The sequence below is a fragment of the Clinocottus analis genome, unplaced genomic scaffold, assembly GCF_023055335.1.
Source record: "Clinocottus analis isolate CAN_PGR_092001 unplaced genomic scaffold, fCliAna1.0.p SCAF_24, whole genome shotgun sequence".
Lineage (NCBI taxonomy): Eukaryota > Metazoa > Chordata > Actinopteri > Perciformes > Cottidae > Clinocottus > Clinocottus analis.
In genome coordinates, this window is record NW_027175976.1 from 9,882,744 (window position 1) to 9,905,316 (window position 22,573).

A 22,573-nucleotide genomic window follows, 5' to 3' on the forward strand; every position below is an offset into this window, starting at 1 on the left:
GTGTCTCAGCTGGACCAGGCGCCTCCATACCATAACCATGCAACGATCATAACCACACACACAGGGCCGTGTTCTCACCTCTGGCGGTCACTGCTCCGGTGAGCAGCAGCAGCAGGAGGGCGGCGCTCACAGCTGACTTCATCTTCTTCTCCGTCCGGGTGGATGACCCGCTCACACCAGACGCTGCCTTTTAAAGAGCCGCCGGGGCGTGGAGCTCCTTACCAAAGACATGTTGTGAAAGAGAAGCTGATTAAAGAGGATCAGAGAGAAACAAACACAACAGTTAGTGGTGAGAAGGACTCCAGTCACTCCCTGTGGTCCCTTCACACCTCTTGTGAAATCATGTTATGATTCATTTATTATCAGATATTACAGTGATGTGCATGTCATTCAATGTTATTCAAACTGATATATATATATATATATATATATATATATATATATATATATATATATATATATATATATATATATATATATATATATAACACACACAGAACGCATAACGTTAACCTCTTTATTTACCCAGAATCCATTGCAGTGGGCATTTTGCTCTCAGCTGATAAATTGGCCTTGAACCTAAAACTCACTTTCACAATATTAAATTATAATAATTTAGTATAATAACTTCATAGTTTATGATAATTAAAATAGTTTTATGTATACTGTAATCCTGGAGTTTTTTCCGTGAGAAAATGTTTTATGAAAATATCTTCATCACAGACATGGAGCCAATGAACCGCACATCCTGCAGTCCAGGAAGTCCGATGTCGATGGACGTTATTAATCATTTGGTTACATTGAAGAAGACCTCATCATAAAGACCCCATCTCGAAGGCCCCATCTTGAAGACCCCATCACGAAGACCCCATCACGAAGACCCCATCACGAAGACCTCATCATGAAGACCCCATCACGAAGACCCCATCACGAAGACCCCATCACGAAGACCCCATCTCGAAGACCCCACCTCGAAGACCTCATCAGAAAGACCCCATCTCGAAGGCCCCATCTTGAAGACCCCAGCATGAAGACTCCATCTCGAAGACCCCATCTCGAAGACCCCACCTCGAAGACCCCAGCATGAAGACTCCATCTTAAAGACCTCAGTTTAAAGACCCCTTAGCACACAAGACCCCCTCGGTGCATGAGGCCCCTCAGCGTGTGACCACGGCCTCTGAGGACAGGGACCAGGACAACCCGCGGGGCGGGGTGACCCTGACCGGGCCTTCTCAGGTGACCCCCTCTCTGCTTACTTAACCGCGGGCTGCTGTGGACTCTGACTTCTATTGAACATGTTGCTCCATCTGAGCCGCAGGCGGAGAGGCCGAGGGAGCACATTGTCCATGATTCATACGTCTGGATCATCTGGGACGGTTATTCATTTGAAGCCCTTTTAAAAGACATCCTGCATGAGGTGAATCTGGTATTGGTTTCTCTTTCATCATCTAGAGCGTTGGTTTTAAATTAAGGATTTGCTCAAAGCAGAATGTGTTTAAATGATAGACTCAAAAGACACACTGTAAAGTATTTTCAGAAATCATGTTATGCCACATGACATATATGTCATAGGCAGGGATATCTGTGTCAATGGAACGAGTGAGACTAAGCTAACGGAGCCGAAAGACGTCAAAGATGAGTTTTCTTATGACCGTGACGTCTCATCGCTGCATTGTTGCACATCATGTCGTGCAGGTTGCGTAGCACCGGGGTGATGCGGTGACGCGGCACCGGGGTGATGCGGTGACCTGGTGATGTGGTGATGTGGTGACCTGGTGATGTGGTGATGTGGTGACCTGGTGATGTGGTGATGTGGTGATGTGGTGACCTGGTGATGTGGTGATGTGGTGACCTGGTGATGTGGTGATGTGGTGATGTGGTGACCTGGTGATGTGGTGATGTGGTGACCTGGTGATGCGGTGACCTGGTGATGTGGTGACGTGGTCGTAGCACCAGGTGGAGGTCAGCGACAGAGTTCTGAACATATTGGAGTTTATTGAAGCTTTTGTTGGGAGCGCCGTAGAGGATGCTGATCAAGTCTGGAGGTTATGAGGACAGTACATTACATGTGATTTAGCTGAGGCTTTCATCCAAAGAGACTTCCAATGAGTGTGTTCAACATGAGGACAAACTTACAACAACAAGAATGAGGGAAGTACAATTTATTCAAGAAGGCAAAACTACAAAGAGACATTTGAGCGCTACTAAAGTGCTGCTCTCTCGTCTGTGCTTTGTGAGATGGCCCACAATCCTCTATATGCAAATCATCCTCCCTCCTGTTGTCTACCTGGCATCCAGTGACTAATCACTTGAGTGGACAGGTCATCACCATGAGGGCAGGACAGAGACCTTTAGGTAAATGTTTGTATCACAACCTGAAACAACATGTTCCTTTGTGACCCCGCGTTTTTTTAATCTTCTGTGTATAAGGACTTATATGTGGATTGTCACTCTTGAGTGCATCCTTAAGGACCAAATAAACTATTGCAACTACAACTGCAGCTGGCCACGCAATTGGATTGACAGACTCATTTTGGTTTATAGTTCCCGCGGTTTTCATACTCCAGACCAGCAGGTGGCGCAACGACCGTTTAGAGTCGTCAGACGGGTTTTATAAACGCTCATATTTGACCTCTTCAGCCAAACGTTCTTCAACAGGATCCATTGTTCCTGTTTCTGCTGTGGCTTTTAAAAACAGAGGTATTATGCTGTGAAACCGGACATGAGAGACTCAGAAAGGACGTGGTTAGTGGACCAATCACAGCCTTGCTGCTGTGAACAGCTCGCGTAGCTTTGACGGATAGTCAGACATTTGGGGTGACGCACGCAAGCACGCAAAATGGCTGATTTGACCACGCAAGTGTACCAGTTGAGTACTCTATCTTTCGCGTTGTGTAATTTTTTAATAACACAAAGCACACTTGGAGTTGTATTAGCTTCACCAGCCGTTTATTCCTCAGTAGAGACGTGACACAGAGATGACACGATGGTAATGGCCTGGCAAAACAACAAAAATACATCAGCTTCCCACCTCGTGGTCATAGCTCTGGTACTAACAAAGGAAACAAAAATCATCTTCAAACACAGCCTACAATAATAAATTATATGAACAAATATGCAGTTATTTAGCTAGCACAACAGAGCTCATTACAGATCCACCTACCACAGAGAGGAGGTGTTGCAGACTGGACAGAGCACACGGGCTGCACTGGTCAAGTAGCAGGGGCCCAGAAGGGGCGGGGCTCTACTGTCTCAGAGCACGTTAGTTTCTGTGGCTGACTAACAACACATTGTAGTAAAGAACAGTGATGACAAGTGGAATCATTAACTCCGTTACACAAGGTCGGCCATGCGTGTCTCGCGTGTCTCGCGTGTCTTGCGTCTCTGCGTAAAACCCGAGTGTAAATCAGCCTTTAATCAGCCTTCAGGCCGACTCATAGCGACTCTGTAACGCTGCCTCTCCTCTGCTCAGGGAATAACGGCCCACCACTGAAGTAAAGCAGCCAATACCCGTATCAGACAAATGAGACTTTTCTTTCTCCCGAGGCATCAACATTATCCAGCTGAACAGAACATTACTGTCTTGGATTAACTGTTTTTTCCAGCAATTCCTTACAGTGGTGTTAAAAGATTGCAAGCGTATTTAAAGTAGATAAAAAATGTATCTGGTCCCAAATGAGCTCACTCTATCGTCATAACAAATCATTCATTGGTGGATCTCGTGTCCTCCAGGCCATCCATCGCGGGTAAAACGGTTCTGCAGTACAACAGGCCTCTGTTATTCCCTAGTATGGTTGCAATGGGGAATTTCCGGAAAGTTTCCGCCGGAATTTTGGGAATTTTGGGAATTTTGAAAAAAAAGAAAAAGGTTTTCGCAAAATCATATAACAGGGAACTCAAATATAGTTGAGAACAAGACTAACGACGCCGAGCTCAGCTGGACCTTGAATGCAGCTGGTTGGGAACATCGTCAGCCAGAAACATAAAACGTGTTGTTTTTTAACGTCGCACAAGGACTACATCCACTCAGGTAAGTTTTGATAATATTACTGTTAATTCCCGATATTCCCGTATATTCCGTGGAGAGTTTCCAATTGGACCCTATTCTTCAATGAAAGTCTGCCTTTACAAATGAACTGAGGAAGAGACCGAGGAAGAGCGTTCAGTCTGAATGAGGCTGTGGGGAATAACACACTGCACAGCACTGCAGGAGGCCAATCACGTCTCTGAGTGTGTGTGTGTGTGTGTGTGTGTGTGTGTGTGTGTGTGTGTGTGTGTGTGTGTGTGTGTGTGTGTGTGTGTGTGTGTCTGTGTGTGTGTCTGTGTCTGTGTGTGTGTCTGTGTCTGTGTCTGTGTCTCCGGCTTCCCCCCACAGTCCACAGACATGCAGATCAGGTAAAATCTGCATCAGAACACATTCGGGTCGTCTGTAGGCCTCTCCACACGGACTGTTCTGATCCCCTTTGTCAGTTTCTGGCCCGGTTGAACCGTTAAAGTCTCCAAGCACAAGGAGCAGGAGTCTGGGTGTTTGTGCTCTGTGTTAGTCAGACGTTGGAGCGCCTCACTAACATAGGCAGGCAAACACTAACCAGAATGACTGAAGAGAACTTGCACGGTTAAATCCTTCTCTTCAGGAAATCCTAAAGCTCCTATATCTTTTATACAGTATTTCTTTCAGGGGTAAGATAAACACTAATACAAATATTTAACATTTTGCAATCTCAATGTTATCATGAAAGGGTGTGTTACTGTTAAATGAGTTGGTGGTGATTTAGGCCACAATAAATACAATGCATTCATAAAATAGTAGTAGGACGAAGAGAAGGTCCTAACAGTAAGCTCTCTTGTTTTACAGCTCATCTGAAGCCGTTTTGACATCTTGTGACCCAGATCTCTTGGAGGCGGAGCACACATCCCGTTCAGGCTGCGAGTCGGACACTTTAGCGTGAAGCACACACCAAGTCGGAAGCAGTTGGGACGGAAGCGAGATGTGGCTGCTGACCGTGCTGCTGCCGCTGCTCAAGCTCTACCTGTGCGGCATGAAAGTCCTGTTCTACCAGATGTTCAACAGATCCTTCACGCTCCCAGGTAAGGTACATTTTATTGGAGTATTCATGAATTATAATCTCCAGGTGTCACCATGCCGAACGTCGTTAGGGATGTGACCGTTTCACGTGTGACGATATTTAATCGACCAAATTAACATATTTCATACAACCCGAGCTTAGGTTTTTAATATGTCTTCTAAACCTTTCGGCATCCATGTAATGCCAGCGCGAGGAGCAGTGCGGGACAGTCCATGCTAATCTTCCAACACAATAATACTGATGAACCAAATGTAAATAATGCGCCTGTAGTGGACAGAGAAGCCGCGGAGGTGTAAAAAGACATGTCGAAGGACAGAGAGACAAATAGTGCAAAGAGGCTGAAGACGAGGCAGACGCTCCATACGGGATGTTTACATGTAGTTATTAGTCAATATCCAGGAATAAACATTAAAACATCACATGATGGAAAGCTAAGCCTGTGTAATATTATATTGTATCAATAGAATAATGCTCTTTTATTGTTTATTTATAGGCGCTTGAACTCTGTGTGTGTGTGTGTGTGTGTGTGTGTGTGTGTGTGTGTGTGTGTGCGCGCGCGCGCGCGCGCCCTTAACCTAACTAATAAACCCAATAACGTAATAACTTGACCAACAATGTGATAAAATGCCTCACTGATATTTAATAACGTTTTACCGATAATGTAAAACTCTTCACGTGGGTCATTTTTGTTCAAAACTGATGTCATAATTTTGACTGATCTTGTACTACTATGAAAAGTATTTTTTTACTCTGGAATTTTAAGTGTGCAAACTATACAAAGTGTTTCATTTTGTTCCACAATAATATTTGACACGAGTGTCATGTTTGGAAATATGAACTAATTCAAATCATAAAATAACTCCAGGAGCGACGGCCACGCAGTCGATTCAGTTTTTATGAAATGTTGTTCATCAAATCATCTCATTCAAAGTGTCTGTCTGCCTCCTGATTACACAGATGAAGAAAAGAGTTGACCATAATGATCAGTTCATGTAATAAGGACATTATTGGTCCAATATATCGGTCTTTTAATGAATTTGTTACATTATTGATTACGGTATAAACATTATTAACTTTTAATATATTTTCAATAGTAAGTGCAACTTGTATTACATTTTTAGAAAATGATCAATAACATAACAGAATAGTATTTGGAATGAACTTTCCTACTATGAAGATATTATGTATTACTAGAATTTTCTGACTATGAATACAGCTCTTGTATGCACACACATAAACACTCAAAGTGAGGCTGAGAGCCGCTCTGTGTTCCACAAGTAATCCCTTTGTAAGCGACAAAACTATTAAGCTAATTTAGTCTTTTTGATTAGGAAGGAAGACAAACGGAGGCTTGTGTCTCCAGACGAGGTTTACACACTTTTAATCTCACAAAGAATGCAGCCTATTCATCAAATGATAAGAGGATTTCCCAAATGCTTGTTATTTATATGGAATTTCCCACACCGTGACTAAAAGATAAAGCCTGACTGGCTTGTGTTTTGCAAAAAATTCCAGTTTTCAGTTGCTCTCTTTTCATTCATTTTTTTGTATTCTTTCTTTATTTTGTTGATTTGGACATCAGTGTTATTGGTTACAGGATTTAAACATTCAGACAATTATTTAAACTCTTGTTCGGCTTTGAAAGTAAAGGTTTCCGCTGCGTTGTGCTCTGAGTGCACGGGCCAAACCGAGTTTATTACAGTGTTCAAATTGCTTTAGTTTGTAATGTAGCAGTTATCTGCATCGTGTAATACAGTTAATATGAGTTACTCCACCTTGGCTTCAGCCTTTTTAACCCTTTTAGCACAGAGCCCTTTGAAATAACTGACATGAGAAGATTGTCACCACTCTCCAATCCTATATTTCTGCAGCTTCATAATGAACATAATATCATATATCATATGCGATATCAACCCACATCGGTCAGAGCAGCAATCTCTTCCTCCAGCTAATATCTAGTGTGCACTTGAACGTAACTTCTACTTGTAAAAAACACAAACCCTCTCAGTTTTCCATCGGTTCTCACTGATATGGCAGTGATATAGAAAGTAGAGCAGTATGTAGACAGAAGGCCAGGACACGTTGTTTGCCTCTATCCTCTCTGTAATGTTCTTGAGTCATGTTGTTTTATTACTTCATCAAAATAAATTAAGAACATGCTAATTCACAACATGCCCCCATCTTGGTTGAAAAAGGTGGTCAAGAGAAATCAAATTTAAAAAGCCATTTGAATACACTCAGTATGCCAGTTTATTAGGTACAGCTAGCTCAAGCTTGTGCAGTCTAATACAACAGCCCTGCAGGATATCCTGCCTTCAGGAAGGTTTTACAGTTCAGTTTTTTGAGCGGAGAGGTGTTGATTCAACCACTATAAAATGCTTTGCGGACTATAATAAAATGGCAATCCAATTGAACTACTATTAAAGAATTTAAATAAAAACAGAACCATTTAAACATTAGGAAGATAGAATATTTTGCAGAACTGTTGATTCAACTTCATTAATATAGACTCATACCTAATGAATTTCAAGAAAGTGTACCTAAGTGGGTGTTTATAGATCAGACCACAGCATCACAGGTAACCTAATGCACTAATTGTTTTCACTGTGATTTAGTTTGTTGTGCGCATGTGAACATAGCTAATGCATTTATTATCCCATCTGGGCGTAGCTTTACAAATGGCTAGACTGTTTTTAACAACATCCTCAAATGTGTATTTTACTATTCTTGATAGGTGCTCATTAAGTGAAGGTATCCAAGTGGAATGCACACCAAAGGAACCAATGGAGGGTAAAAGTTCAGAACCTTCCTGCTGTGTCCTCAAACTGGTGGCACACCCACGGGCAAAAAGCAAAGTCTGGAAATACTTTGGCTTTGACACGGATGCAAACGGATGCATCGTGCACTGGAAACGGATATACTGTCGTGTATGCATGAGTCAAATTGCGTACTCTGGAAACACCTCCAATCTATCGTACCACCTTGAAAAGAACCACCCTGTAGAATTCAGTGAATTTGTGAAGAGCAACACGGATCAGATACGTGAGGCCTTTGTCACAGCATTCACCAGGATAAAGACTGAGCCTTCAGCTGTCCCTGTTCAGCAGCAGCAGGCCCAGGACCCAAACTTAAGGCAGAATCTAGTTCATGAAAACAGACGACACAATGATCTAACAATGGCGGTCATCAACTTCATCTGTGAGGGGCTGTACCCTGTCTCTATAGTTGAAGAGCCTACTTTCAAGAGCTTAATGAGTACCGTCGATCCCGGGTACTCTCCACCAAGCAAAAGTGATGTGGAAGTTAAAATGCTCCCTCAGATGTACTGCCGCACCCGGGACGTTGTCTTCAGTGAGCTTGCTGGGGTTGTGAACTGTGGCGTCACCACTGACCTTTGGCAAAGCCAAACTCAGAACAGGACATACATTTCATTGTCGATGCATTCAGTTAACTACAGTCATGCGTTTGGTTTCTCTGTGATCAACAAGTGTCTTAAAACCTTTGAAGTGCAAGAGGACAACACGGCCGAGAACATCACCAGAGCGATGTATGAGGCCTTTGTTGAATGGGGGATAACTCATAAAGTCAGCGGTGCCACCACAAATGGTTCAGTCGACATTGCCAAAGCGTGCTCGCTCCTGGAACTGTCCGTGGAAATGCCTTGCCTCGGCCATACCATCAACCGTGCCATGGATGAAGCCTTCCAGCTGCCGCCAGTCAGCAGCTTTTTGGGATGTTGCCGAAAACTTGTTGACCATTTCAAAGAACCGACACTGTATCTGCTGAAAGAAAAACAGAAGCAGCATGGCCTCCCGCAGTGTGCACTCATTACAGACAGGGATCGGTCTTGGTGGGCCACGTTGGCGATGTTACAAAAACTAAAAGAGCAACGAATTGCTATAACTGCAACACCGAGAGAGAGCAGTCATCATTTGAGCTTTGAAGGCCCTCAATGGGCTTTGTTGGGTGGCTTGATTGAAGTCCTTCAGCCTTTTAAAGTTGTGGCAAACATGATGACTTCTTGTACGTACCCAACAATCAGCATGGTTAGGCCGGTGCTTCACATGCTGCTAAACACCACCCTCAAGGTCAAGGAAGGGGATCTCAAAGAGATCATCATGACCAAAGAGGTCATCTCAAAGATCCTATCCAGCACCTATTCACAGGATACACCGCTATTGCAAGATATTTCAACATTCCTCAACATTGCTACCTTTTTGGATCCTCGGTACAAGAAGTTGCCGTTCCTGTCCGCTCAGGAGCGCTCCAAAGTTGAGAGTAACATCATCGAGGAGGCAAAAGCAATTCTTGAAAAGCAGATGGCAGAGCGACCAGGCCTTGATGATTTCTCTTTGGGATCTGACGAGCCACCAAGCAAAAAGAGGGCCCTTCACAGAGAATCTGCCACGAGTTCAACCCAAGACAACCCATTGGCGGCCATATTTTGTCAGTCTGATACAGACCAGAGCCAGGAGGAGCTGCATGCACAAGTGTTAGAGGAGCTGAGCAACTACAAATCACAAAGAGTCCTCGGTCTGAATGAAGACCCATTACTGTGGTGGTCCAGTCACGCCCCCTTGTTCCCCACCTTCCCCAAGGTGGTCCAGAAGTACTGGTGTGTTCCTGCCACCAGTGTACACAGTCACAGGCTGTTGAGCTCCTCTGGGACTGCTCTGTGTGGGAAACGGAACCGCATCGCTCCGGCTTTAGTAGATCAGCAGATCTTTGTGTATGAGAACTCGAGAAGCTACTACGAGCCTGAACCCTGTGATGAGTATTTGGAGAATGCTTTGGAGAGGAAGTAGTCAAGGCCAGCCTCTCGAGGAACTTTGTGCTTAGAAATGCAAAAGTTCAAAGAATTGTGATGACGTTCTACCGTGTAGGTAGGACATGTAGGCTACTGTGTAGCCTACATGTCAGACCGCTGGAGCGTTGAAGAAGGATTCAGTCATATAAAATGTATTGGAACTGGTTTGACTGCATTGTGTGATGGTGCAAGGTGCCACCTCTAAACTGACCTCCACACACGTTCTTCAAGTTTTAGTGCTAATGAGGGAAATAACGGCATGCTGCCGTGCTAAAGTAACACTAGGAACACACACGTCTGAGACAGTTTAACATGTAGGTGTGTAGTTTAGGGAAGGAGAACCCGTGTGTAAGTAGGACCGAAGCTTTAGTTCATGTCGGAAAAAAATCTAGAATGAGTTTATTAAAGCCTGTTAATCACTTTTGTCAACATCTGTACAGTAGATTCTCAAACACATCTGTAATATAAAACAACATTTAAAATGTTTTTTTTTGTTTTTGTATTCTTGAATTTTAGTAAAAAGGGTTTTATGTCTTGCTGTGCATGATGTAAAAGCAATCTATGGAAGTAAAGATTTTGTTTTCAATATTTGCCGTTGGACTTTCCTTTTTTCATTGTAACAGTTGCATTTTCATGAATACACACAATTATTATATAAAATATTTTTGATTGTTATATTAAATACAGATTAGTCCTGACGTAGTACTTCACACAGGACACACCCACAACTGACTCATCATGATTGGATAATGTTGTCATGTGACCCGCTCTCTCCGCCCACAGTCTTGCCCAAGCAGAATGGAAGGGTTGCCATAGTGACGGGGGGCACCAGAGGGATGGGTTATGAGACGGCAAGACACCTGGCAGGCCTTGGCATGCATGTGGTCATAGGTAGGCTGCGGTCTAATCCCACGTAATCTGGCTAAAGGATCTGGAATGTGTTCTCATCATGTACCAACAGTTAGCTGCACAAACACTTTGCAATATTCTAAATACCTTTGAGTGTGAAAGATCTGCCACCTTTACGTTTCAAACATGTCATGTTGAGATAGATATATATATATATATATATATATATATATATATATATATATATATATATATATATATATATATATATATATAAGCCTAGATTTGATGAGTTGTACATGCCAGCTTATGATTTTCATAAAGGATGAATACTAAGTGGGTCCGGTAGAGTTGCAGTGGATCACAGAGTCTCTCTGATCTCCATCCTCTCAGCTGGGAACGAGAGGGAGGAGGGAGCCGCCGCCGTCAGCAGGATCCAGGAGGAAGGCGTGGAGGGGAAAGGTAACATGGCTCTTCTCTCTTAGGACGCAAGGAAAGGATTCAAAGTAGTCTGGTATGAAATGTGAGGTGGAGCCTTCAAAGCAAATAAAAGAATGTTCTGGATTGAATTATATACATAGAAGTTAAGACTTTGTATCAAGTCTGTTTCTATTTACTTTTTAACAATCTGTCAAAGTTTCCAATCTTTTTTGATATTTAAAATCCATAATGGATTTCATATTCCAATATAAAGTTTGATGCAGAAGCCACATCTCTGCACATCTCTTATGATCACTAAGGTCTGGAATGATTAGTTGTCATGGCTGCGACATCGTGGCCCCAGACATGTGCCTCCCAGCTGCCGCTGAATGAAGGTTGTGTGCTGCAGGTGTTCGGCTGGTTTGGGCTGGAAGTCTGGCGCCCAACCACAGAACCCATAGAGCACCCTGACGGACACAGAGCTGCCCCTGATGGTGCATAGAGCACCCATAGAGCACCCTGACAGACACAGAGCTACCCCTGGTGGTGCATAGAGCACCCTGACAGACACAGAGCTGCCCCTGGTGGTGCATAGAGCACCCATAGAGCACCCTGACAGACACAGAGCTGCCCCTGATGGTGCATAGAGCACCCTGACAGACACAGAGCTGCCCCTGGTGGTGCATAGAGCACCCATAGAGCACCCTGACAGACACAGAGCTGCCCCTGGTGGTGCATAGAGCACCCATAGAGCACCCTGACAGACACAGAGCTGCCCCTGGTGGTGCATAGAGCACCCATCAGGAAGCAACATTTCTGTCGCTCACAAGCTGAAATGATGCGTCAAGACGCACAACCCTGAGCGAGAGGAGAGTATTGGTTTCATCCCTCAGGTGGACCACAACACGCCTCCAATAGCACGTCTTCAGTTTGGTCCTCTGCTGCTGAAGATGTGATCGCTTGACTATGAAGATTTTACAAATCCATCCTTACTTGATTACTGTTTGTTAAAGTTGCCAATATCTCCTGAATGCTGCATTGTGTGTCTGCTCTGTCAGAAGGTTGTGACTCACACATTTTGGATTGAGAATATCTCCTGTTGTGTTCTGCTGCCAAAAGGAAGCCGAGCCCCTGAGAGCAGCTTCACGTGTAGAGGGTCTGCCCTCATCAGGACTCTCTTGTGTTCACAGTGGAGTTCGTCTTCATAGACCTGACCTCTCTGAAGTCAGTGAGGCAGTTTGCCCAAAACTTCACAGCCAGAGGACTCCCACTGCACGTGCTGGTGAACAACGGTACACACACACACACACGCTGCGGCATAGTGCACACACACGCTGCGTGATAGTGCACACACACACTGCGTGATAGTGCACACACACACACACACTGCATGATAGTGCACACACACTGCATGATAGTGCACACACACTGCATGATAGTGCACACACACACACTGCATGATAGTGCACACACACTGCGTGATAGTGCACACACACTGCGTGATAGTGCACACACACTGCATGATAGTGCACACACACACACTGCGTGATAGTGCACACACACTGCGTGATAGTGCACACACACACTGCATGATAGCGCACACACACTGCGTGATAGTGCACACACACTGCATGATAGTGCACACACACTGCGTGATAGTGCACACACACTGCGTGATAGTGCACACACACTGCGTGATAGTGCACACACACTGCGTGATAGCGCACACACACTGCGTGATAGTGCACACACACTGCGTGATAGTGCACACACACTGCATGATAGTGCACACACACTGCGTGATAGCGCACACACACTGCATGATAGTGCATACACACTGCGTGATAGTGCACACACACTGCATGATAGTGCACACACACTGATCGCTCTGTCCCGCCGTGCAGCGGGCACCATGATGGTTCCTGAGAGGAAGACGGTGGACGGCTTCGAGTTCCACTTCACGCTGAACTACCTGGGCCACTTCCTGTTGACCAACCTGCTGCTGGACGCGCTGCAGCGGGCCGGGCGGCCGGGTCGCTGCTCCCGGGTCATCAACATGTCCTCTGCTACGCACTACGGAGGTGAGGTGCAAATGGAGGACCTGAACCGAAGGTGAGGAGAAACCTCCTGAAGGCCTGAAATAATAAACAGGATAAATAGGATCCAGGATTGCCTCCACACGGCTCTCAAGATGGTGCTGGTAGCTAACAGAGCTAACGTTGTTCACCTGAGGGGGGAATCAGAAACGCTTTATTGCCAAGTATGTTTGCACATACAAGGAATTTGGCTTTTTATTATTTTTTTGGGACAGCCGAAAGATCATGTTTCTGCGATTGTGAGCACGAGTCTGGTGTTAGCATTAGCGGTTAGCTGGCTGGCGGTGTGGAGGAGGCTCTGAAAGGTAAAACCCATTCCTTACTGAAGTGAATAATAATAATTTATGAGCAGACATCATCACGTCCTTGTTGCAGTCATTGTTAAAGTATCAGCATGGGATATTAAACTAAGTTCATGTTTTAAAAGCACAACCTTCAGAAGAATGTTCTAATTGAACATGAGCTCATTGAAGAAGTAACAGAGATGAAGTCTTTATGGATCATTTCAGATTCTCAGTTTCATATTAAGCCATCAAAGGAGAATACGGCTGGCTTTAGTCGCTGCTTCTACACGAGTTGTTTCCACGTTGGTCTCCTGGTTTAGAACCAGCCAGTAAAGGTCTACTGGACACAATACCATATAGTACCTGCATTGGCACTTTATAAGTAAATACAAGATTTAGTAGACTTTGAATGTGCAACTAGATTTCTGCAAATACTTCATGAGATCACAGAGCAGCTTCACGTGGAACCGCGTAGCAGGTACCAGGTTCTGTTGTGCTCAAACAGCTTATTCTGTGAAAGGAACCTGAGGTGCTCACCCGTCCTCCTCCCACCTCTTAGGTAGAGTTTATTGTGAGCAGCAACATGGTGAAGCTCTGTGTAGCTGACCGAGACCCTCTCCCGTCTCTAGGGTCTGCTACAGTTCCCACGGGGCGTATTCCCAAAGCAAGCTGGCGCTGGTCCTCTTCACGTACCACCTGCAGGAGCGGCTGGCGGCCGGCGGGCTGCCAGTGACGGTGAACGCGGTGGACCCCGGCATGGTGGACACGGCGCTGTACGACAACCTGTGGAGCCTCGCGCAGACGCTCAAGAGGCCGGTGGCCAAGATCCTATTCAGGGTACGGACCCAGTGCACGTGGACTGGCCGGGCCTCCCATTGGAGCTAGCAGACGTAAAGGGGCGGGGCCGAGACAGGAAACTGACTCAGCGCCCGTCTCCCTCTAGTTGTTTACGATGTGTCTGTTCAGCACATTGAGACGGTTTAACTCAGAAACATGTACCTTGTTTTGAAAAAATATGTTTGTTTTTCACAAAAAGCCTCGTTATTATGAACATGCATCAAGCCTCAGATATTTAAGTCAGTAAGTATTAATATATTCCCCCAAGATGAATACACTTTAGAATGCGTGAGCAGTTTCAGGATTTAATTTCCTGTGCATTCATTAATGATGCAACATAAATATCTTCATCCCACTACGTCTCCTGCGCTGCTTTATGCTTCATTGCATCAGACATAACTCGGTGAAGGTGATTTGTAACTTAAACCTTTAGCATAATAATTGGTTTGTTCTGCTATAATTCTGAGGAACTAAAGGTTTCCTCTGGGCTCTCCTCAGACTCCGGCAGAAGGAGCGTCCATCTCCATCTTCGCTGCAGCGGCCTCTGAGCTGGAGGGCGTGGGCGCCTGCTACCTGTACAACGGCCTCAGGACTCAGTCCTCCCGCAGCTCCTACGACCCCGAGCTGCAGGCCCGGCTCTGGGAGAAGAGCTGTGAGCTGGTGGGCCTGCAGGGGTAGGCCTGCAGGGGTAGGCCTGCAGGGGTAGGTCCACGTCGTCTCTGGAGCGCACGGATCCTACCGGACGTCATGGTGCTACACTCAAACATGGAGAACTGTATCTGCTGACGGTGGTTTGACAGCTGCAGCGGGTCCACAGAGCGCTGGTGTAGAAGATTTAAAAGATGTCCAAACACCCAGTGATGATACTTTAGCTTTCACACTACCACTTTTATCTAATTCTGTTGAAAGGAAGCTTTATGCTAACTTATTGTTAGCATAGCCCTTTGCTAACTCTAGCATACATCTATGCTAACTTAATGTTAGCATGGCTTTATGCTAACTTATTGTTAGCATAGCTCTATACTAACTTAATGTTGGCATAACTTTATGCTAACTTAATGTTAGCATAGCTTTATGCTAAATTAATGTGGCATAACCCCATGCTAACTTAATGTTAGCATAGCTCTATGCTAACTTAATGTCACGGCCACTATGAGCTCGTAGTTTCCGTGACATTAAGTTGAGTAACAGTCCACCGGCCACGGAAAAGACTTTTCTTTTAATAATGAAATGCAAATTAAAAAAACTTTAATTAAACAAAACTGCATTTTTAAATACATTTAGAGGGAAATGTATTTTCTAATTCATGACGTTTGTTTTTGGCATATCTCTAAATGTATTTCTCGTCCTCGTCTGAGTAGAGGTGGATGGGGGTCAACGCAGGACCAAAAGGTCACATTCTCTTGTTTTAACCGCAGCTGTTATTCAGGAGAAAGCATGTTTCTCCACAAACAGAACAGAGTTTAGTTGGACGGGATGTTGGAGGTGAGGGGGAGCTGGTAGCTACCTTTTAAAATGATTTCATCTATTTACAGAATGTGTGTTTAGTTCCTCCAGCAGCTGCAGACGCTGAGTTGGCGTCTCCCTTTTGGCGCCGGTGAGGCTCCAGCGTGACGAAGTGACTGGTCTCCGTCCCGCACCACCATAATCTAGATTCATTGTTTTCTCACACAGAAACATTATTCTGTTTGCTTTATTGTGTTATTTAAATACCTAAATGCCTTCGCAGTGCCTACGGAGGCTTTTCTGTCTCCATTCATGTTTCCATATTGTGATTTAATGGGATGGATGAGTTTGTAATTTGTACCGAATCAGTATTCAGTCACAAGAATCTGTGACTGACTTCATTTAAACGTTGAGTTTTATTGCGTTTAAATGATTTAATCTCTATGCCAAAAATAATTCTATATTGATTGTACTGTATATTATTGCTGAAAAATAACAATAGCCTATACTTAGGGTACTAAAAGTGCACATAGAAGATTCACTGGGTTGCATTCTCCATTCTCACCACTCGATGGCAGCAGATACTACACACTGGCCCTTTAAGAGGATTCAGTTTCAGGGTCGAGATTTCACATTTGTATACCAAAAGATGCCTTAATGAAAATATATTTTTACATTCATATATTGAATCAACATTTTTAGTGCAATATCCTTTAAGACGCTGCTAGCTTTAGCTGACAAGCACATGTTTGCTAAAGCCAAGATGCTAAACAGCTGGAACCTGTGTTCATCTTAGTTACTGAGAGTCAGTGTTATATTGACTTGTTGTGATTTCCACGATGTGTTCTCATCGTGGAAATCACAACAAGTCGCCATCAACGATGCACGCACGCCGTGCTGCTGCTGGAAATATAGAACACCAAATCTGGATTAATCCACGCCTCAGAATATTCCTCCTGTTTGAGAAGTGTCATAAAAACTACTGTGACCTGTCATCTTGCAAATTCTCTTTTCGGCTCAGCTTACACAGCTGTGATGAACTGATCACAGCTGTGATCATCACAGCTGTGATCACTTCATCACAGCCGTGATGAACTGATCACAGCTGTGATCATCACAGCTGTGATCACTTCATCACAGCCGTGATGAACTGATCACAGCTGTGATGAACTGATCACAGCTGTGATCATCACAGCTGTGATCAGTTCATCACAGCTGATCACATGAACTGATCAGTTCATCACAGCTGTGATCAGTTAGATTAAACATACAGTGAAAAGCTGCATCTGCTTGATATCCCAAAAACATTGTGAAAGACTCCACGTCAACGTGTGTGTGTGTATGTGTATATAATATCTCGATCAATAGCTATCGATCGATCGATTCCTAATATCCTGACGCCTGACCTCTCTGTGAAGTGTTCCATGTACATTTCAGTGTTTTAGCTTTAAAACTGTTTTCTAATCAAAGTGATAAGATTTACAAATAGTTTACATGACTGAATTTTGCCTTTTTCCAGATTGTATTAATTTATCACGCGAGCCTATTTACATGTATTAGATGAACAGATTATGAAAGATGTCCCACCTTCTAATATATGAATAAACTCTACCACATTGCTTTGTCTGGACTCATTGATGGTTTTACATCCTGAGGGCAGGGCTGAGGGGCTGCGGTCCTGAGGAGAGCCTGCATGTCGTTGACCGTCAGAGGGAACTGATATCAAGTTATGACAGATTACATAGTTATTCTGAATTGTTCTCAGGTTTCCCTTAAGATTTACTTCCTGTGGGAGGAGTCAGGACGCAATGAGAAGCTTCACCTCATCAAGTGCAGCAGCAGCTTCTCCTCCGGCCCCTAGAGAGTCCAGTCTGATCAGGTGAGTGTACTGACTGAGGAGACACTGGACCTCAGCTACGGCGCCATCTAGTGGGGAACTCGCCCTCAGCAGCTGGACTGGCCCGGCTCGCTCTGCAGCTGGTTTCAACATCTGGGTTTTAAAGAGTGGCGTGTACTACAGTGGTGAAGTGAACCTATGTAATTAGTCCCTTCAGGAGCTGTTTGGTCACATGACCCATCATCACAGATTTGTGGTGCATAAGTAAGTCAGATCAGACAGTCCTTCATACGTGTGATCCAGTTTATTTATGTAATCAGAAGAACACCAAACCCCTCCCCTAGTAAATGTGGGAGGGGTTACAGTTCAGACGTAACAGTTTGAGTCATGTGACTGATGATGTGCAAATCAAAATCTAAGAGCTGTGCAAATGTGCAAAGATGTACTAAAAAAAGATTGTAGAACAAATACACATATTGTGTGTTAATGAATCAACACAGCAGCACTTAACTCACCGTTTAGCCTCCACCTTTCAAACCTGTTTCATAACTCAGCTGAAACAGACACCACGCTGTTACTAAGTTACATTTCATTATTTTGTCTCTGGAAAATGGGAATTATAACTCGCTTGATACAGGATAAACACACGTTGATAATGATATATTAGCTAATACACATCTTTGATATGTGCCACGTGACATTTTCCTAATGAGCCAAAATACAGGCTGTGCAAACCCATGGATCCGGTTCTTCAGGAGAGAACGTTGAGGATGTGAATCACATGTACAGAAGACCAGGCCTGTACTGCTCTGAAGGCTGAGGAGAGTTTACTCCTCAGTGTTTTTACAGTCCTGCTAACCACACAGAACAACCGGCGAGCATAATAACAGAGAGACTGAGTCCTCAAATAGAACCGCGGGGCAGACAACCAGCCTGCCCATCAGTGGTGCAGGACCTTGAACAGTGGGACCGGCTGGAGGTTCAGGACTTTACTTTCTCTCTGACCCGGTGTGGTTCCACCAGCAGTTCTTGAAACACGTGTATTAAACAGACGGTCAATAATGTTTATCCCGGGGAAGTAAACTATTTGGACCGGTCCACTTCGTTGGGTTGAGCCCGCTCCAGACGGCTCTGTGTTAAGCTTGAAGTCAGAAAGGTCAAACACAGAGCTGAGGGGAAAACATCATTTCAGTCAATATTGTTACAGGTAAGCTTAAAAAAACAGTTTCTTCTGGCGGATTAAAATCCTGGTCCCGTAATAAGTAAGTAAACTAGCCGAGACCAGAAGGCCTCACTGACCCGGCTCATGTACCTAAAACCTCGTGACACTAAACCTGCCTGCAGATTACGGACTCGTGGTCCAGAGCTCAGGGTCCGCTGTGTGGATCAAGAGGAGCTGACGGACAGCGACACCATGGTGACGGCTAACGTGTGTGTGTGTAACATTGGATTTCCTGCAATTTTCAACCTCTGACTGAACTAACTAGACTTGTTCTACCCCGAGGCTTAAAGTGCCTCAAACATCCCAAACATGTGAGAGCCTCTCTTCATATTATCTGTAACTAGATACTACATGTCTGCTGCGGAGCAGGATTCATTTCAAATGGACAAAAAAAGGACAATTTGAGCAAAGAAGTTTAAAAGATCTACTGTTTCAAGGATTGCCGTTTACTTGGATCACACATGTTCACATCTTAAATAGCTGCATATCATAAAGTCTCAGCTTTCACCTGCACCTCGTTGAAAACAGGTCCAAACTCCATCGTTCATCCAGCCTCATCTTTCACAACACTGTGCTTAACCCCTCTATAAACCATGTCCTGTCCCGTGTGGCATCTCACCCAAAGAAGTGGGTCTTGGGTCTGGACCTAAAGGAACCTTTCCCAGACCCAGACCCTTCCCGCTCCTCCGTCTCATGGAACGTGGCGCTGTGGATGATCTGCGACGTCCTCACGCGCAGCCGGTGCAGTTTGGGCCTCATCCTGCTGAGCGAGGACTTGCTCCTGAGCACCTTGGCCGTGGGCCGGACCTCCCCGTCCACGGAGTCACAGTCGTTGGGGTTGAGGAGTCTGAGGGGCTTCAGGTTGGACTGGAGCGCCTTGGAGAACCTCCAGCGGCGTCCGTCGCCACGGCCTGCGTTCTTGGGGTCGGACCGCTCGTACGCCCCGATGATGTCCCGGATGTCCACGCTCACGTTGTCCGTGAGGTACTGGCAGGCCTTCCTCCCGCTGTAGTCCCGAACCTCCACGTCTGCGTTGTAGGCCCCCACCAGGAGCTTCACCACCTCCATGTGGTTGTGCATGGCGGCCACGTGAAGCGGCGTGTAGCCAGCGTTGGAGCGAACGTCGGCGCTGACGGGGACGTCGTGCTGCTTGGCGAAGTTGATGAGCAGCGCCATCAGCTCGGGCTTGCCCTGCTTGGCCGCCCAGTGCAGGCACGTGAACCCGGTGACGAAGTCCTTCCTCAGGACCAGGCTCGGGTCCGCGACCAGGAGGGGGGACAAGCTGTCCCACTCCCCGTCGGAGGTGCACATCATCCACTCGTGTTCCAGTGGGTCCAGAGCCACCGTGCGGTCGTCGTCTGGGTTGGAGGAGGCCAGGGAGGCCGAGTCGCCGTCGCTCCTGGAGGTCAGGTACACGGAGCTGCGTATCATGCTGCGCCTCAGCTGGGGCGAGCTGCTCATCATGGCCTCGATGAAGTGTTTACGGCTGCCTTTGGGGCTGCCGGGCCCTTCACTCCCGCACAGACTACGCGTGTCCAACTGCCCTTCATCCTCCTCCTCCTCGTCTGACCCCGTCTGCCTGGAGGGAACTCTCTGGGATCCTCTCTGGGAGTTCCTGAACACCACGTTAGTGTGTTCCACCTTCTTCGGGCCTTCTGTTGAAAGAGACTCAACCGGTCTGTCTCTGGGGTGGAGTCCTCCACCGCCTGTGTGTACCTGTCCCGTAGTACCGGTTTGGACAGGCCCCGGCAGGAGGAACACGGATCCCTCTGCAGGAAGAGGCGAAGCTTTAATCACGGAAATGTCTGGTATGTCCGGCTGGTGTCCAGCCCGCTCCCTCCTGGACTCCCTCCTGGACTCCCTCTTCTCTCTTTTGAAGCTTCCTCTGTTCCCCATGTCCTCCTCAACGCAAACCAGCCCGCCTGTTGCTGTGCTGTCGGCCTGCTCCGCACTGCTGGTTGCGGTGTTGAAAGCATGCGGAACTCTCACCTCATTTCCGTAACTGGAGCCAGGTGGCTGCGCCTCGCCCCCTGCGGCGCGAGGCCGGGCCGGGAGCTGCGCTGCGTCACTGCTGCGCGGCCCCGCGGGATGGAGTCCCTCTCGGTGGACCCCTCGGGTCTTCGCGGGCTCACTGTCCGCGCGCGCCCCGTCGCTAACGCACCTGTTAAGCTGCTCCTTCTGGGACCCGCGAAACTTTTTTTTCAGGCAGACATATTTAACTTCACCCTCAGTCTTCACAAAAGCAATGTTGTCGACGTAGCTTTTAAACGTCTTGCGGACAGCAGCTTTCTTCTCCGGCTCCTCCGGGAATGCGATCCTAAAATGCTCAATTAAATCCGTGTTTTTCACTTTGCCTCCTTTCTCCTTCAGAAAGTCAAGAATTGCCTCTTGAGTGCACTCGTACGCCATTATTAACTATTAGTTTTATACCCCGTGAAAAAAGCAGCAGAACATGTCAACATGCTCTCCTGTAGTTCCGTTCCAGACCGAAGCGTCCATCGAACTCTTCGGCACAGACATGAAACAAGTAGAACCGTTAGTTGTGGCGCGTGAGGACGAGTGAGGAGAGCGAGTCACTGCGTTGTATTTCTAGCGTTCTCCGCCTCCTAGCAACCGAGCGCCGGAAACTGACAATCTCGGATCGTACCATTTGTTCTGTAGGGGGTTAATAGTTAAAAACTATGGTTGAACCCCGTTAAAAACATTATTCCATTTCTACAAACGTGTTTATATGAACTGTTAAACATACTTGTATTATGTACACTTTCAAACGTGATCGTGTTTGAAATAAAACAATACATTCTAACATTTTGGTTGGTCCCTTCTGAATTAAGTGGTCCTTAAGGGCAATACCGGGTTTGCGCTGAAGCGTGACGCCGCTCGTTTGTGAACACAGCCAGCTGTTAGATTAAGAAATCATTCAATTGAGAGTAAACGTATAATTATGACACACTATGAAACATGTTTTATTTTGAATGAGTCACGTGCGTACTGTGTTATGAAAAACATGAACTGGTTGCCGTGTTGCACAACAGGACTGAACATGTCAGCCAGGTAGCCACTCCAAACTGCACGAGACAGATTATTAACGTGTCACTGGTGTTTCTGTTCATGGCATCATGGGAAGTATTCTAATACAGAACATGTTCTCACTGTTAATCTACACAAGTGCTTTATTCTGCATTTATGGAACCCCACCAAGTATTAATTGTTGCCATAGCTGTCTGAGGTAATGTATTTGTGCACTTGGTGTGAAATCATACAGAACAAAACATAACAGATGTGATTGATAAATAGATGCTTCGAAAAACAAATATATATAAAAAAGCTTCTAATTAAATATAGACGATAACCAGTAGGCTAATTGGGAAACAACTATAATAGGAAGCATTTTTATCTAAAAACAAAAGACTGCACAGATAACCCTTAATCATCACTTATGACCCACTGGAAGTGTGAACTGAACTCTGTTTCTGTTTGTGTACAGAACGTCTCTGAAAAGTGGAACATTTGAGTCCAAAGTCTGACTGTGTTTACTCACCTTTTTTACCGCCTCAGTCTACTGGAGATACCAACAATGTTTGTATGTTATTGCGCTACACAGTTCCCCCAAACGTAGCATGCCAAGCTGACTGTATATCATCTAAGGTTGCACAGTTATGGCCAAAATGATAATCACGATTACTTT

The 22,573-nt window shown here is 45.5% G+C and overlaps 3 protein-coding genes across 3 annotated transcripts; 2 read left to right on the forward strand and 1 right to left on the reverse strand.

Annotated features, from left to right (window-relative positions):
- The first annotated feature begins 4,962 nt into the window (after nucleotides 1-4,962).
- On the forward strand, nucleotides 4,963-16,837 carry dhrsx (dehydrogenase/reductase (SDR family) X-linked). The gene is made up of 7 exons (XM_068590970.1): nucleotides 4,963-5,088; nucleotides 10,678-10,785; nucleotides 11,137-11,205; nucleotides 12,354-12,455; nucleotides 13,068-13,275; nucleotides 14,173-14,380; nucleotides 14,879-16,837. Exons 1-7 carry the CDS (start codon nucleotides 4,989-4,991, stop codon nucleotides 15,056-15,058), a joined length of 975 nt encoding a protein of 324 aa, XP_068447071.1. The 5' UTR covers nucleotides 4,963-4,988; the 3' UTR covers nucleotides 15,059-16,837.
- Nucleotides 4,978-10,515, forward strand: LOC137794243 (E3 SUMO-protein ligase ZBED1-like). The gene is made up of 2 exons (XM_068590969.1): nucleotides 4,978-5,088; nucleotides 7,822-10,515. The coding sequence occupies exon 2, from the start codon at nucleotides 7,871-7,873 to the stop codon at nucleotides 9,890-9,892; it is 2,022 nt and encodes a 673-aa protein (XP_068447070.1). The 5' UTR covers nucleotides 4,978-5,088; nucleotides 7,822-7,870; the 3' UTR covers nucleotides 9,893-10,515.
- A 1,134-nt stretch (nucleotides 16,838-17,971) lies between the features above and the next one.
- LOC137794041 (ankyrin repeat domain-containing protein SOWAHC-like) lies at nucleotides 17,972-21,426 on the reverse strand. The gene has a single exon (XM_068590604.1). It carries the CDS (start codon nucleotides 21,292-21,294, stop codon nucleotides 19,501-19,503), a length of 1,794 nt encoding a protein of 597 aa, XP_068446705.1. The 5' UTR covers nucleotides 21,295-21,426; the 3' UTR covers nucleotides 17,972-19,500.
- Nucleotides 21,427-22,573: the final 1,147 nt, after the last annotated feature.